General features: G+C 47.6%; 1 protein-coding gene across 2 annotated transcripts in view; it reads right to left on the reverse strand.

The window, feature by feature from the left end:
• polr1a (RNA polymerase I subunit A) overlaps positions 1-17,717 on the reverse strand; it is a 169,260-nt gene that overhangs the window by 123,763 nt on the left and 27,780 nt on the right. For both annotated transcript variants that reach the window (XM_072497568.1, XM_072497569.1), the window contains exons 11-14: positions 17,538-17,660; positions 6,777-7,004; positions 3,881-4,135; positions 1,323-1,514 (exon numbers count right to left, since the gene is read on the reverse strand). In XM_072497568.1, coding sequence (XP_072353669.1) covers positions 1,323-1,514; positions 3,881-4,135; positions 6,777-7,004; positions 17,538-17,660 — 798 coding nt within the window. The remainder of the gene's footprint in view (positions 1-1,322; positions 1,515-3,880; positions 4,136-6,776; positions 7,005-17,537; positions 17,661-17,717) is intronic.

Raw genomic sequence — 17,717 nt, forward strand, 5'->3', positions numbered from 1 at the left:
CAAGTAAGAAGTCTTACAACACCAGGTTAAAGTCCAACAGGTTTGTTTCGATGTCACTAGCTTTCGGAGCGCTGCTCCTTCCTCGGGTGAATGAAGAGTTATGTTCCAGAAACATATATATATATATAGACAGATTCAAAGATGCAAGGCAATGCTTGGAATGCGAGCATTAGCAGGTGATTAAATCTTTACAGATCCAGAGATGGGGTAACCCCAGGTTAAAGAGGTGTGAATTGTGTCAATCTGTCTATATATATGTTTCTGGAACATACCTCTTCATTCACCTGAGGAAGGAGCAGCGCTCCGAAAGCTAGTGACATCGAAACAAACCTGTTGGACTTTAACCTAGTGTTGTAAGACTTCTTGCTGTGCTCACTCCAGTCCAACGCCGGCATTTCCACATCAACATTAACCAAGATTAAAGGAGTTAACATTTTTATTCCAATGCTGTTCAAGCTGGGTTAAAATGTATATATTTCCCCATTCCTCTAATCCTTCATCAAACATACCAACTTCTGCTAATTAATGATTGCTAATCTATCACACACCACTCTCTCGATTTGCCAAAGCAATCAAGTGTGAGCTTAAATACTGGAATCGATGACCTATTGAGTGTGGATGGTTTGGCAACTAAACCTAATCCTGCCCCCATTTAGCATCCATACTTACCAGTGGCGGCGTGCAGGAAGAGCCACTCCATACCATTCAGCATGGTTCCTATGTCCCAAATTCCCTTATAGAATCTTTACAGTACATAAGGCTATTCAGCCCTTCGAGTCTGCCGATCCTCCAAAAGAGCAACCCATACAGGCCCACGCCCCATCCCCTTAATCCCATCAAACCTTTGGACACTAAGGGACAATTCAGCATAGACAATCCACCTCACCAGCACATCTTTGGGCTGTGGGAGGAAACCAGAGCACCCAGAGGAAACCCACGCAAACTCCACACAGTTACCCGAGGTCAGAATTGAACCCGGTCCCTGGTGCTGTGATACAGCAGCGCTAAACACTGTGCCGGTGGTGCAAGAGATATTGAGGTAAGCTGCAGCAGCCTCTACCATCGCCCCACCCGAGGTTAACTAATTCACCAAAAAGGAGGATCGATCATGACAATACCATAAGAAATAGTAACAGGAGTAGGCTGTTCGGCCCCTCGAGCTTGCCCCAGTGTTCAGTGGAACTCTGTTTAAACAGATTTTTCCACCATGACGATGAATAGTTCATCATTCCAGTGCTAATTAATCTTTCAACAACTTCTGACTGTGATTCATGATAGACACTGTGATTTATGATAGACTGTTTGGCAGTCAGGGGAATCACCTGCTTTCCAGTCCAGAGTGGATAAGGTTTAATCACAGCAGGTTGAAGAATCTTCACCCGGCCCTTTTTGTCTGTAAGGCCTCTGTAGACGAGCTCCATGTACTGTTCTCGGGTGAAGAAACAACCACGGATTGTCATGCTGGTGCCAGAAACCATGTGATCCTGAATTAAACCTGCCAGAGGTTTACCGTCCTAATGGAAAATAGCAAAAAGTGTTTTACATTTATTAATAATAATAATAATAATAATAATAGCTGAAGTTACTGTGAAAAGCTCCTAACCCCTTAATAACTGATGTCATATACTCGGGGATGTAACAGGATCACCTGCTACAGAAAGACTGAGAGAAACAACATCCTCTCTCATTGAGTGGAAGGCAAAACACTCACAATGCTCCGACTAGTCATTGTCCCAGGAACATCAGGTTGCAAATTAGCGCCGAAGGAAATGTTTACCATCACTAAAACATCCTGATTCAGCATTGAGGTGTCAACAGCAGCAATTGCACTCAACAGATTGCAAAGCTTCACCACACAGGGGAAATTAGGCACCAAGCCAGGATCAGAAGAAAATTAGACTCAATAGGCAGTATTATAGGCTGTTTTTGAAGATGGGAAGAAATAAGGAATGGGCATTTCAGGAAAGAATTCCTAAACACCAAACCTTGATGGGCAAGGGTCAGCAGGTGCTGATGGACAGAGAGAAACTATGTGGTAATTCAATGGGGTCGGGGCAAGGGGCATTGTGGTGGTAGATGTGGCTGGAGGAGGTGGAAATTTAGGATTGAGCAAGAGCATCAAGGGATCAAAGAGGATGCAGAGGCTCTTTTACACAAGCATTTTGGGAGCTAGGATGCAAGTGGAGGTCAATGAGGACAGGAATGAGATGTGCAGTGCAGGTCTGGACAAGATGGCAGAACTCTGGATGAGCATGGTGAGATGGAGATCAGGAGGCCAGTAAGGAAGGCGTTGATGAAAATGTGTCAGCAGAACATTTCGCTGCCAGTTTTCAGTAGATATTGAAGCATTTCAGAAAAGTCACACCTAATCACTGAAAACTAAAATCATTCAGGCAACATGGTGGCAGAGTAGTTACCCGCTACCTCACGCCGCTGTAGACCTGGGTTCAATCCCGGCCCCGGGTCACTATTCGTATGGAGTTTGCACAATCTCCCCGTGTCTGCGTGGGTCTCACCCCCACAACCCAAAGATGTGCAGGGTAGGTGGATTGTCCATGCTCAAATGCCCCATAATTGGGGGGAAAAAATCATTCAACAGTGTCTGACTAACCAGCCAGTTGGTCAGTGTTAATCACTGGGGGAGCAGAAAATATATCAGGTAGGGGGGGTCCAGCGTAAAATATTACCCCATCTCAGGAAAACTAAATTTAAAGGACAAAGGAAAAAATATATTTGGGAAGTGTCTGCAGTGCACTCCGAATGAACAATTCACCCAATGCCGTTTCCCCACCCAGGATTGGGCGGTTTCCTCATTCAAATTCATCATATTACCTTAACCAGAGTACGTATACAGTAGTAACAAGCAGATAAAAGCAAAATATTGCAGATGCTAGAAATCTGAAATAAAAACAGAAAATTCTGGATAAACGCAGGAGGTCTGGCAGCATTTGTGGCGAGAAACAGTTCGCTCGAAGAATCATTTCTATCTGAAACGTTAACTCTGCTTCTCTCCACTGATACTGCCGAGTTTATCCAGCATTATCTGTTTTTATTACAGTATTAATAATGCAGGCTGAGGTCATTATAGATACCAAGTTCACAATTCCCATATGATTATCCCTATACTGTGATTTGCACATAGTTTAAATACATTTTGTCCTTTGCAATCTCTTTCAATTATCTCATTATCATGGTCGGCTCTCTTAATTGGCTCAGTACCATTTCTCAGTAGCACCAGAGATCAGATTTGATTTAAACTCATTTACGGGACATGGGCATTGCTGGTTAGGCCAGCATTTATTCCCCATCCATAGTTGTCCTTCAGAAGGTGGTGGTGAGATGCCTTCTTGATCAGCTGCAGACCTTCAGGTGTAGGTACACCCATTGTGCTGTTAGGGAGGGAGTTCTAGGATGTCGCCCCAGCAACAGTGAAGGAACGGCAGTATATTTCCAAGTCAGGGTGGTGAGTGACTTGGAAGGGAACCTCCAGGTGGTGGGGTTCCGAGGTACCTGCTGCTCTTGTACTTCTAGATGGTCATGGTAGTGGGTTTGGAAGGTGATGTCTGTGGAACCTCGGTGAGTTACTTCAGTGCATCATGTAGATGGCTGCCATTGTTCATCGATAGTGGGAGGCTTTGAATGTTTGCGGAAAGGGAAGCAGTCAAGCGACTGCTTTGTCCTGGATGGTGTTGAGCTTCTTGAGTGTTGTTGAAGCTGCACTCATCCAGGCAAGTGGAGAGTATTCCATTACACTCCTTACTTGTGCCTTGGAGACGGTGGAAAGATGTACAAGTATCCACACTGCAAAATGTAACTTTTTCACTCTTAAGGAAAAGCAGGATAATTTTCCCATCTTTACTTGCTGATATTATATACTTGCCTTGGGAACCAAATACTGCTGGTCAGTACTGGCAATCACGTAGGCCTCTGCTCGGCCAAGTTCATTCTGTGGAAAGTGTGCATTCATTTCATCACCATCAAAGTCAGCGTTGTAGGCTTTGCAGTTCGCATAGTGAAGCCTCAGGACCTTCTCTCCTGGGAGGATCCGGGCCCGATGGGCCTGTATGGAGGGCCTGTGCAAAGTTGGTTGGCGGTTCAGCAACAGAACATCTCCATTCTTAATGTGCCGACACACCTTTCAAAATTATATAAAATATCGTATTACTTCACCATTTTGTTAAGTTAATGTGTAGACACATTAGATTCAAACACAACCGGCGAAAAAAAGATCTGGGGCGAAATTCTCCGGAAACGGCGCAATGTCCGCCGACTGGCGCCCAAAACGATGCAAATCAGACGGGCATCGCGCCGCCCCAAAGGTGCGGAATGCTCCGCATCTTTGGGGGCTGAGCCCCAACCTTAAGGGGCTAGGCCCACGCCGGCCGAATTTCCGCCCCGCCAGCTGGCGGAAAAGGCCTTTGGTGCCCCGCCAGCTGGCGCGGAAATGACATCTCCGGGCGGCGCATGCACGGGAGCGTTAGCGGCCGCTGACGGCATTCCCGCGCATGCGCATTGGAGGGAGTCTCTTCTGCCTCCGCCATGGTGGAGACCGTGGCAGAGGCAGAAGGGAAAGAGTGCCCCCACGGCACAGGCCCACCCGTGGATCGGTGGGCCCCGATCGCGGGCCAGGCCACCGTGGGGGCACCCCCCGGGGCCCCAGATCGCCCGCGCCGCCTTGTCCCGCCGGTAAGGTAGGTGGTTTAATCTTCGCCAGCGGGACAGGCATTTTAGCGGCGGGACTTCGGCCCATCCGGGCCGGAGAATCGCCGGGGGGGGGGGGGGGCCGCCAACCGGCGCGGCGCGATTCCCGCCCCCGCCGAATATCCTGTGCCGGAGAATTCGGCAACCGGCGGGGGCGGGATTCGCGCCTGCCCCCAGCGATTCTCCGACCCGGCGGGGGGTCGGAGAATCTCGCCCCTGGTCTTTGATGGCTCCAGGCCTTGGGGTCCTTCGATGTTTTTAGCCTCACTATTTCCACATCCTCTCCATGGCCAAGGTTCAGTTTCTTCTTTTCATATCAAGCACCTGGGGCGGGATTCTCCACCCCGCCACATTTCTGTTTCACCCTGCCGGCGGGATGCTCCGTTACGCCAGCCGGTCAATGGGTTTTCCCATTGTGGGGCAGCCCCGCGGCGTTGGGAAACCCCTGGACTGCCGGCAAAACAGAGCATGCCGCGGGCGAATAATCAAGTCCCATTTTTCTGCAGCTCTGTATAAAGCTCAGTTCGGAATACCCTGCCTTGCCTGGAAATTCTTACAGCTCATAAACACCAGGACAGGGTAGAAGAAAATGGTTATTGTCTGATATGTCCACATTCCAGCCGAAAGTGGAAAATTGCAAAGTGAGACCTACCAGCAAATGTAACACAAAGCAGTGGAGAGGGAAAAAACAATTGAAGCCATAGAATGTTACAGCACAGGAGGCCATTCGGCCCTCTGAACCTGTGCCAGCTCTCGGCAAGAGCAATTTAGTCACACACATTCCCCCACGCTTCCTCCATGGCGCTGCATGTGGATTTGCTCAAGTACTCATCCCATTCCACTTCAAAAGTCATGATTGAATTTGTCTCTGCCGCACTCAGACAGTGCATTCATGAAAATAGCACCATTGTATCGTTTTTGATAATATAAATCTGTATCTTCTGGTTCTCGGCTTTCCACCAATGGCCACAGTTTCTCTCTGTCTTGTCCCCTCATGATTTGAATATCTCTCATCAAATTTCTTCTCAACCTTCTCTTCTCCGAGAAAAACATTCCCAACTTCTCCAATCTATCCACCTAACTTAAGTCCCAGGTCCCTGATCCTCTTCTCATACATCATCTCAGCAAACCCCTCTTTAAAGTCTTCAAATCCTTATGAAAGTGCCATGCCCCAATTTGGACACAACACTGCTGTTAGGACCAAGCCAGTGCTGTATTAAGGTTCATCAATACTTCCTTGTTTTTGTACCCTATGGGATGAACCGCCCTCTGGACTTGGGAAAACCCGATATGCTGTGTATTTGGCCAATGTGTGACTTCACGTGCCCTTTTTGTTTTTCCACACCAGGATCTGGCTCGTAGTGCATGGGGTGTAAAGGCTTACCTCAGTCCCCCAGCACAGTGTCCCAGCTCCCAACAATGTTCACAGGCCCCCAAACCTCATCCCTGTGTGGAACAATTTAGTTCAGCATGACCCCAAGCTTCCAGTCACCAGTCATTTCAATTCCCTCCCTAGCTCCCCCTCTGAGCTACTACAGCGTTCCAATGAAACACAGCTCAAGCTCAAGGAACAATACCTTATCAAAAATCTTCTGGACTCAACACAGGCTTCAACAATTTGTGCTCATAACACCATTTGGCTGTGTTTATTTCCTGGGTTTCCTTTCCCCTCCTCTTTCTCTTCTAGTTCCTTTATTTTGCGTTTGGATGACAGCTATCCTGCCATTCACACTTCCTCCGGACATTTGTCGTTTCTTTACTTATCCTGTTACCACTCCCTTTGGCCTTGCACCATTAATCTGTCATTTATTTTTTTCCTGCCCTCCACCCTACCACAGACCTTTCCTTTCGTTAATCTTCCCATTTATTTGCTCAAAACATTTCTACGTTTGCTCAGTTCTGAGAGACGGTCATCAACCTGAAACGTTAACTCTGTTTCACTATCTACAGATACTGCCAGATCCGTTGAGTATTTCCAGCATTTTCTGTTTTGATTATGAACTTTCATCTCATTTTGTACAAACGGAATAATGCAAACATTTCTTTAGCTTTAATTGCCAATGGCCTCAACTTACAATTTTCATCCCCATGTGCTGTTCGCCGGTACTTGGTGTTAGCAGTTGTTTGGCGATGGCCTCTCTCTGAGTTGGATTGGTTACACTCAGGATAGTACGAGACCCATCTTCATTGATTACCATAGAAGCCCCAGGATGTGTATTTGGGCCATTTAACACTGCTTGCCTCAGCTCCTGCACATTCCACGGTGTCACCGGCTGAGGATAGGTCAGCTTAGTCGCAAAAACCTTGTAAGAATTTAAAAAATCAGTGCTTTACTTTGTGGTTGAAAAATACAGATACACACAGGCGTGCGCGGCGGGGATGAACACAGGGACGCGCAGAGGTGTGCGCAGGGACATACACAGGGATGCACAGACCATCTCTCACACACAGGCCCACACAAGTTCTCAGTCCTTCCATCGCCCACGCTGGTCATGGGCAGTGACTTCAACACAGGCTAGACCGGTCGAGCTCAAGGACAGGCAGGGTGCCAGCAATGGCAAAGGAGCTAAAGGGGTTTATGGAGCAGATGGGGGAGTGGACCCATGGAGGCTTGGGCAGCCGAGAGTGAAGGAGTTCTCCTTTTACTCACAGGTGCATAAAGTGTACTCCCGGATCGACTTTTTCATCTTGAACAGGGCTTTACTGACGGGGGTAGTGGACACTGAGTATTCAGCGATCACGGTCTCGGATCATGCCCCGCACTGGGTGGACCTGCAGGTGAGCGCGGAGGGTGGCCAACGCCCGCATTGGAGACTGGATGTCGGAACTGTTAACAGATGAGGTGGTGTGCGGGCGGGTGAGGAAATGTATCCAGAACTACCTGGAAGTTCATGATATGGGGGAAGTCTCGGCTGCAATGGTCTGGGAGTAGGTGAAGGCAATAGTCAGAAGAATGCTGATCTTGATACGGGCCCAAAGGGAGAAGGTAGACAGAGCAGAGACAGACCGACTGATAAGGGAAATACTTCAGGTCGACAGGAGCTATGCGGAGACCCCATAAGCAGGGCTTTTAAGAGAACGACAGAGGCTACTGGCGGAGTTAGGCTTGTTAACTACAGGGCAGGTGGTGGAGCATCTGAGGAAGGCAAGGGGGGCGATTTATGAACATGGAGAGAAGGCCAGTAGAATGTTTGCGCAGCAGCTCAGAAAGAGGGAGGCAGCCGGGAGATTGGGAAAGTAAGGGACAGGGATGGGAACCTGGTCGGAGATTCAGCAGGGTTAATAGGGTGTTTAAGGAGTTTTATAGCCATAGAGCCGCGCAATTGCGCTGAGAGTCTCAAGGGGCTGGTTCGGGGAGGGGTGGAACACAAGAGTCTCGCTATACGCAGATGACCTGCTCCGATATGTTTCGGTTCCACTAGAAGGGATGGAAGAAATTATGAGGATTCTGGGGGAATTTGGCCGGTTTTCGGGTTATATATTGAACATGGGGAAAAGTGAGATGATTGCGATCCAGGCAAGGGGGCAGGAGAGGCGACTGGGTGAGCTGCCGTTTAGAGTGGTAAGGGGAAGCTTTCGGTACCTAGACATCCAGGTGGCACGTGAATAGGAACGGCTACATAACTTAAATTTGACCCGACTAGTAGACCAAATGAAGGAAGATGCTCCCGCTATCACTGGCTGGGAGGGTACAGACAGTGAAAATGATGGTCCTCCCGAGATTCCTGTTTTGTGTTTCAGTGTTTCCCCATCTTTATTCGTCGGTCCTTCTTTAAACGGGTCAACAAGGTGATCTCTGGCTTTGTATGGGCGGGCATGACCCCGCGAGTAAAAAAGGGGATGCTGGAGCGTAGCCCGGGGGGGGGGGGGGGGGGGGGGGGGGGCGCGGACTGGCGCTGCCGAACTTTAGTCATTATTATTGGGCAGCAAATATAGCCATGATTAGGAAGTGGGTGGTGGGGGAGGGGGGTTGATGTGGGAGCGAGTAGAGGCGGCATCATGTAAGGGCATGAGTTTGGGGGCATTGGTAACAGCACCTCTGCCGCTCCTGCCGGCAAGGTACTCCATCAGTCCCATGCTGATGGCGGCCCTGAGAGTCTGGGGGCAATGGAGGAAACATGTGGGAGCAAAGGGAGCATCGGTCTGGTCCCCAATATGCAATAACCATCGGTTTGCCCCGGGGAGGCTGGATGGAGGGTTTCGGAGATGGCAAAGAGCAGGGATCGTGAGGATGGGAGATCGGTTTATAGAGGGGAGCTTTCCCAGCCTAAGAGAGTAGAGGCGAAATTTGAATTGACGGGTGGAAATGAGTTTAGGTACCTGCAGGAGCGAGATTTCCTATGCAGGCAGGTCTCAACCTTCCGCTCTTACCGCCAAGGGGGATACAAGACAGGGTAGTTTCCAGAATGTGGGTGGGGAAAGAGAGGGTTTTGGACATTTATAAAGAATTCATGGGGTCAGAGGAATCGCAGACCGAGGAGCTGAAACACAAATGGGAAGAGAAGTTAAGAGGCGAGATAGAGGATGGTCTCTGGGCGGATGCGTTGAGTAGAGTTGGTGTTTAGTTTAGTTTAGATTAGTGTGTAAGAAAGGTGGGACCTGTGAGGGAGGAAAACGGCCTTTGCACTATGTTTATATTTGTATGCACACTGTTTCTTCTGTATTGTTATAAAATCATAAATACCTCAGTAAAATATTTATTAAAAAAAAGAAAGAGTCCAGATTCCTGAGCCACCCTCGCACCTTATCAATATTTGCCGTCCAATGGTAACATAACAGCAGTGCCAACTCCACAGAATGCCTATCCATTTACAGAAACGTTCTACAAACCAGAAGGGTCTTACCAGACCAAACAAAAATAGAGATCATTTTTCTGACCCTGCAAAAGAAAGTCTTGGGAAGAAAGACTGGGAGACACTGGAACAAAAGCAAAAACCTCGGGAGAATATTCATCTTCACCGTCTAAAGTCAGAGGGAGGGAGTCCCATCTTTTCAAGTCGGCCATTCCAGCAGGCTAGCAACGTTTATGGAGCAAGGCCCAATCATGGACTTGCAGATAATGGAAGCTAGTCCTGGTGAGACAAGACGATCTGCTCCCCTCTCCGGGGGGTCACCAGAAAATATTCACTTATGCCCAGATACAGCTTGTACCCCGAGGAGCATCATCTCCTCCACATTGGAGCGGGTCCGTGAAATATAGTCACAAATCATCTGCATACAAGGACACTCTATGCTCCTTCCCCTCCATCTGGTGACGACCTCAACGCAATGGCCAGTGGCTCAATTGCTAAGGCAAACAAAAGTGGGGACAATAGACACCCTTGCCTTGCACCGCTATTCAGTTGAAAAGAACCCAAGCTCAGGTCATTAATATGCACATTCACGGTGGGGACCCTGTAGTGTACAAAAGTCTAATCCAATATATAAATTTTGGCCCAAAGCCAAGGATATTTTTTCATTCGTCCATGGGATGTGGGCATCGCTGGTCCAGCATTTATTGCCCATCCCCGAGGGCATTTAAGAGTCAACCATATTGCTGTGGGTCTGGAGTCACATGGAGGCCAGACCAGGTTAGGACGGCAGATTTCCTTCCCTTAAAGGACATTAGTGAACCAGATGTTTTTTTTAAATTATAATCGACAATGGTTTCATGGTCACCTTTTAGACTTTTAATTCCAGATTTTTATTGAATTCAAATTTCACCAATCTGCCATGGGGGGATTCGAACCCTGGTCCCCAGAGTATCACTTTGGGTCTGTGGATTACTAATCCAGCAATAATAACCCTACCCCACTGTCGCCCCAGCAAAGAATTCAAAGAGATACCTCCACTGAACCCTATCAAACGCTTTCTCAGAATCTATTGAAATAATTACATCTGGCTCAGGCCCCAAGGAGGGCAACAACACAACATTTAACAATCTCCTAATATTGCTCCTCCAAAATCACCTCAGGGAGGCAGGGCTCCAAATGCATTGGCAACAACTTCATATCAGCGTTTAACAACAAAATAGATCCATGTGACCCACATTTGGCAGGATCCCTGTCCTTCAGGATTTAGGAAATCGATGCTTGCACCAATGTGGCCGCCAACTCTCTCCCCCCCCCCCCCCCGCCCCCCCAACTTTCTTTCTGCTCGCCAACAATCTGGCGTCTGGGGAATCAGTTACTGGCAGTCCACCTAGAAAATGGAATCTATCTGCCTCTGCCTCTCTACTCTGCCAGATTTAACCCTATGCGCCTTGTAGGTGATTATCTCCCCCTAATGTCCCGATTTCAGGGTTCCCCAGGGTTTCTCTCAGCGAGAGAACCTGAGAACATCTAAGACACTCAGAAGGTAAGAAGGTAAGTAAGTGATTTTTACTTTTATACCTTTTTTCAAATTGTGTGTGTCGGGGGAAACTAAAAATTGTGTGTGTCGGGGGACATCACAGAAAAGCTGTGGCCAGAGTGGCTGGTTGGGATTCTAACCTAAATTTTAAAAAAATTTGAGTATTTGGGAACTAATTAAACATAATAACTTAATTATAATTTAGAGGATATCTAAGCCAGAGATCGGAGAGTATTATAGTTAGCTATCGCATTTCTATTAGAAATCTAGTGCTAGGAAACAGATAGTTGACAGTAACTTTGAAATTTTTAAAAAAGTATTAAAAAAAAAAGACAAATTTTAATTTTAATTTTAATTAATTGACGCAATGTCAGTTAGAGGGGTGCTGTGCTCTGACTGTGAGATGTGGCAGGTCCGGGAGGCTTCCAGCGTCCCGGATGGCTTCATCTGCAGAATGTGCACCCAAATGGAGCTCCTCACAGACCGCATGGTTCGGTTGGAGCAGCAATTGGATGCACTTAGGAGCATGCAGGTGGCGGAAAGCGTCATAGATCGCAGTTATGTAAATGTGGTCACACCCAAGGTGCAGGCAGAGAAATGGGTGACCACCAGAAAGGGCAGGCAGTCAGTGCAGGAATCCCCTGTGGTTGTCCCCCTCTCGAACAGATATACCCCTTTGGATACTGTCGGGGGGGATAGCCTATCAGGGGAAAACAGCAGAGCCAGAGCAGTGGCACCACGGCTGGCTCTGATGTTCAGAAGGGAGGGTCAAAGCGCAGAAGAGTAATAGTAATAGGGGACTCTATAGTCAGGGGCACAGATAGGCGCTTCTGTGGACGTGAAAGAGACTCCAGGATGGTATGTTGCCTCCCTGGTGCCAGGGTCCAGGATGTCTCCGAACGGGTAGAGGGAATCCTGAAGGGGGAGGGCAAACAGGCAGAGGTCGTTGTACATATTGGTACTAACGACATAGGCAGGAAGGGGCATGAGGTCCTGCAGCAGGAGTTCAGGGAGCTAGGCAGAAAGTTAAAAGACAGGACCTCGAGGGTTGTAATCTCGGGATTACTCCCTGTGCCACATGCCAGTGAGGCTAGAAATAGGAAGATAGAGCAGATAAACACGTGGCTAAACAGCTGGTGTAGGAGGGAGGGTTTCCGTTATCTGGACCACTGGGAGATCGTCCGGGGCAGGTGTGACCTGTATAAGATGGAGGGGTTGCATCTAAACCGGAGAGGCATAAATATCCTGGCCGCGAGGTTTGCTAGTGTCACACGGGAGGGTTTAAACTAGTATGGCAGGGGGGTGGGCACGGGAGCAATAGGTCAGAAGGTGAGAGCATTGAGGGAGAACTAGGGAATAGGGACAGTGTGGCTCTGAGGCAGAGCAGACGGGGAGAAGTTGCTGAACACAGCGGGTCTGGTGGCCTGAAGTGCATATGTTTTAATGCAAGGAGCATTACGGGTAAGGCAGATGAACTTAGAGCTTGGATTACTACTTGGAACTATGATGTTGTTGCCATTACAGAGACCTGGTTGAGGGAAGGGCAGGATTGGCAGCTAAACGTTCCAGGATTTAGATGTTTCAGGCAGGATAGAGGGGGATGTAAAAGGGGAGGCGGAGTTGCGCTACTTGTTCGGGAGAATATCACAGCTATACTGCGAGAGGACACCTCAGAGGGCAGTGAGACTATATGGGTAGAGATCAGGAATAAGAAGGGTGCAGTCACAATGTTGGGGGTATACTACAGGCCTCCCAACAGCCAGCGGGAGATAGAGGAGCAGATAGGTAGACAGATTTTGGAAAAGAGTAAAAACAACAGGGTTGTGGTGATGGGAGACTTCAACTTCCCCATTATTGACTGGGACTCACTTAGTGCCAGGGGCTTAGACGGGGCGGAGTTTGTAAGGAGCATCCAGGAGGGCTTCTTAAAACAATATGTAAACAGTCCAACTAGGGAAGGGGCGGTACTGGACCTGGTATTGGGGAATGAGCCCGGCCAGGTGGTAGATGTTTCAGTAGGGGAGCATTTCGGTAACAGTGACCACAATTCAGTAAGTTTTAAAGTACTGGTGGACAAGGATAAGAGTGGTCCGAGGATGAATGTGCTAAATTGGGGGAAGGCTAATTATAACAATATTAGGCGGGAACTGAAGAACATAGATTGGGGGTGGATGTTTGAGGGCAAATCAACATCTGACATGTGGGAGGCTTTCAAGTGTCAGTTGAAAGGAATACAGGACCGGCATGTTCCTGTGAGGAAGAAAGATAAATACGGCAATTTTCGGGAACCTTGGATGACGAGTGATATTGTAGGCCACGTCAAAAAGAAAAAGGAGGCATTTGTCAGGGCTAAAAGGCTGGGAACAGACGAAGCCTGTGTGGCATATAAGGAAAGTAGGAAGGAACTTAAGCAAGGAGTCAGGAGGGCTAGAAGGGGTCACGAAAAGTCATTGGCAAATAGGGTTAAGGAAAATCCCAAGGCTTTTTACACGTACATAAAAAGCAAGAGGGTAGCCAGGGAAAGGGTTGGCCCACTGAAGGATAGGCAAGGGAATCTATGTGTGGAGCCAGAGGAAATGGGCGAGGTACTAAATGAATACTTTGCATCAGTATTCACCAAAGAGAAGGAATTGGTAGATGTTGAGTCTGGAGAAGGGGGTGTAGATAGCCTGGGTCACATTGTGATCCAAAAAGACGAGGTGTTGGGTGTCTTAAAAAATATTAAGGTAGATAAGTCCCCAGGGCCTGATGGGATCAACCCCAGAATACTGAAGGAGGCTGGAGAGGAAATTGCTAAGGCCTTGACAGAAATCTTTGGATCCTCGCTGTCTTCAGGGGATGTCCCGGAGGACTGGAGAATAGCCAATGTTGTTCCTCTGTTTAAGAAGGGTAGCAAGGATAATCCCGGGAACTACAGGTCAGTGAGCCTTACTTCAGTGGTAGGGAAATTACTGGAGAGAATTCTTAGAGACAGGATCTACTCCCATTTGGAAGCAAATGGACGTATTAGTGAGAGGCAGCACGGTTTTGTGAAGGGGAGGTCGTGTCTCACTAACTTGATAGAGTTTTTCGAGGAGGTCACTAAGATGATTGATGCAGGTAGGGCAGTAGATGTTGTCTATATGGACTTCAGTAAGGCCTTTGACAAGGTCCCTCATGGTAGACTAGTACAAAAGGTGAAGTCACACGGGATCAGGGGTGAACTGGCAAGGTGGATACAGAACTGGCTAGGCCATAGAAGGCAGAGGGTAGCAATGGAGGGATGCTTTTCTAATTGGAGGGCTGTGACCAGTGGTGTTCCACAGGGATCAGTGCTGGGACCTTTGAACTACAGGCCGGTGAGCCTTACTTCAGTGGTAGGGAAATTACTGGAGAGAATTCTTCGCGACAGGATCTACTCCCATTTGGAAGCAAATGGACGTATTAGTGAGAGGCAGCACGGTTTTGTGAAGGGAAGGTCGTGTCTCACTAACTTGATAGAGTTTTTCGAGGAGGTCACTAAGATGATTTAGAAGTTTAGAGTGGTTTCACAGGTCGGCGCAACAGCGAGGGCCGAAGGGCCTGTACTGCACTGTAATGTTCTATGTTCCACACGGACAGTGATCCGTGATAGAGTTTTTCGAAAAGATCACAAAGATGATTGATGCAGGTAGGGCAGTGGATGTTGTCTATATGGACTTCAGTAAGGCCTCTGACAAGGTCCCTCATGGCAGACTGGTACAAAAGGTGAAGTCACACGGGATCAGGGGTGAGCTGGCAAGGTGGATACAGAACTGGCTAGGTCATAGAAGGCAGAGAGTAGCAATGGAAGGATGCTTTTCTAATTGGATGGCTGTGACCAGTGGTGTTCCACAGGGATCAGTGCTGGGACCTTTGCTCTTTGCAGTATATATAAATGATTTGGAGGAAAATGTAACTGGTCTGATTAGTAAGTTTGCAGACGACACAAAGGTTGGCGGAATTGCGGATAGCGATGAGGACTGTCAGAGGATACAGCAGGATTTAGATCATTTGGAGACTTGGGCGGAGAGATGGCAGATGGAGTTTAATCCGGACAAATGTGAGGTAATGCATTTTGGAAGGTCTAATGCAGGTAGGGAATATACAGTGAATGGTGGAACCCTCAAGAGTATTGAAAGTCAAAGAGATCCAGGAGTACAGGTCCACAGGTCATTGAAAGGGGCAACACAGGTGGAGAAGGTAGTCAAGAAGGCATACGGCATGCTTGCCTTCATTGGCCGGGGCATTGAGTATAAGAATTGGCAAGTCATGTTGCAGTTGTATAGAATCTTAGTTAGGCCACACTTGGAGTATAGTGTTCAATTCTGGTCACCACACTACCAGAAGGATCTGGAGGCTTTAGAGAGGGTGCAGAAGAGATTTACCAGAATGTTGCCTGGTATGGAGGGCATAAACTATGAGGAGCGATTGAATAAACTCGGTTTGTTCTCACTGGAACGAAGGAGGTTGAGGGGAGACCTGATAGAGGTCTACAAAATTATGAGGGGCATAGACAAGAGTGGATAGTCACGAGGCTTTTCCCCAGGGTAGAGGGGTCAATTACTAGGGGGCATAGGTTTAAGGTGAGAGGGGCAAGGTTTAGAGTAGATGTACGAGGCAAGTTTTTTACGCAGAGGGTAGTGGGTACCTGGAACTCGCTACCGGAGGAGGTAGTGGAAGCAGGGACGATAGGGACATTTAAGGGGCATCTTGACAAATATATGAATAGGATGGGAATAGAAGGAAGTGTAGAAGATTGTAGTTTAGTCGGGCAGTATGGTCGGCGCGGGCTTGGAGGGCCGAAGGGCCTGTTCCTGTGCTGTACATTTCTTTGTTCTTTGTTTGGATGTTGAGACCGCCTTGTTCCTGTTGAACCCAACATATTCCCCAATGGCGGAGGATATACACTCACAAAATCTCTCACCCGTAAGCTACACTGTGTTCAATCTCCACTGGGGTTGCTGAGAGCAACCTGGCTCCACCATCAGGTCAATAATATGCAGAGCATGATCTGAGATGACGTTCGCCAAGTACCCCGACAAGTATGACTCACCCTCTAAAGGGCTTTCCTTAAGGCCCCTCGATGTCACAAATAATCAAATGCCTCCTTGATGCCACTTAATACTGTTGACGACTCCTTCCGCCACTTTGCTGATGATGGAGGGTAGACAGATGGGGTGGGAACTTCCCAGGTTAGATCTGTACTCCTTATTTTGTGGTCAGGATACACCTCAGCAATTTATGTTGCAAAGGCAAGGTGTAGAGCACAGGGCACCATCACTACAGCCAACACGGTGTCAGGGTCCACAGTCTTTGCTGGGTTCAGTGCACTCAGCCGACTTGATATGACAAGGGGCAAACCAAATGGACTGAAGGTTTCCATGAAGCATTGTGTTTGAAACAAAGTAATTCAAAATCGTCCTTCAAATTAAGGTAGGAAAAGTAAGACACAAAGATGCAAATTTAAACTCGCAATAAGACAAGTTTTAGAGCTATTTGAAAAAAACCTCTTCAATTCAAGAGCATGAGGCATTTTAGAATATTTTCTGGCAGAGAAACAAAGCCTTTCAAAGTGCAGCTGGATGTTACTTGGAAGAGTTAAAGCACCAGAGTGCTAAGTTTTGACGAATGGAACAAATGCTTCACATTCTTGTTTGTATCTATGACAATTGAAGAAGGTATTTAGGCTGTAGTAGCAGGCTCCCTCTGGTGGTATCTCAATTTATCTCACACATGATAATTTGAGATACTGGTTATGGTGACTGAATGAATCAAGATTTATTTATAATAGGTAGGATTTTTGTCCCTGTATTTTCGGATCACATTCGCACTTCACAGAATCGTTACAGTGCTGAAGGCGGCCACTCGGCTTAAAATGCCTGCGCTCTGGTTCTCGCAAGAGTCCTTCCTATTATTGCCTTTGTTCCCACTTTTATTTCATTATTTTTGGTCCATGGACCCATAATCAGAATGTGCCTTTAAGCAGAAGACTCAAGCTGAAGCAGCCTGCTTGTCAGGACATTGTGTTCCCAGCTCTTATGTTTGCAGAGGAGAGGCCAGGGGGGTTGGGAAAGGGGGAGCAGATAGTTGTCAGTCTAATTATTATACTGTACATAATAAAAGGTTACTTGTGTTAAAGTTACAAACCAGCTGACTGTAATTTATTTGGGCTCAGCCAAGGACCTCGGGTATTTTAAATAAAATCTAATTTCACCTGTGTTCCGACTCCGAGTCAAGTGAGGGTGAAATTGACGGCACACTAGCCCAGTCGCGACACTCGCCAAATTGAGCAATATGCCTTTGTGCCATTCTCATGCCCTTTCCCCCATACCCTTGAACAATAAATAATCTACTGCCCCTTTCGCCTGTTTTTCAAGGAAACCAGCATTCTAGTTTGTACTGGAAAATCCTGATCCATTCTTTCTCCAACATCGCTTAACGCACAAGCAAGCCTTGGGCACCCTTGCTTATTTACTAGGACATATCCAAATCAATAAAGAGTTTACCATTGGGACACCAATCTCATTGGTATTGATGTACATGTCGGGGCAGATAACTGAACGGGCTGCATAATCCACACGTTTTCCCATCATGTGCTTGCGGAAGAGACCATCCTTCTTTTCCAGGATCTGAGTTCAAGAAAGGGGGAGAATCATTAGGAAAAGGAAAGCTCACGTCACATGTGT

Source organism: Scyliorhinus torazame, chromosome 3 (genome assembly GCF_047496885.1).
Source record: "Scyliorhinus torazame isolate Kashiwa2021f chromosome 3, sScyTor2.1, whole genome shotgun sequence".
NCBI lineage: Eukaryota > Metazoa > Chordata > Chondrichthyes > Carcharhiniformes > Scyliorhinidae > Scyliorhinus > Scyliorhinus torazame.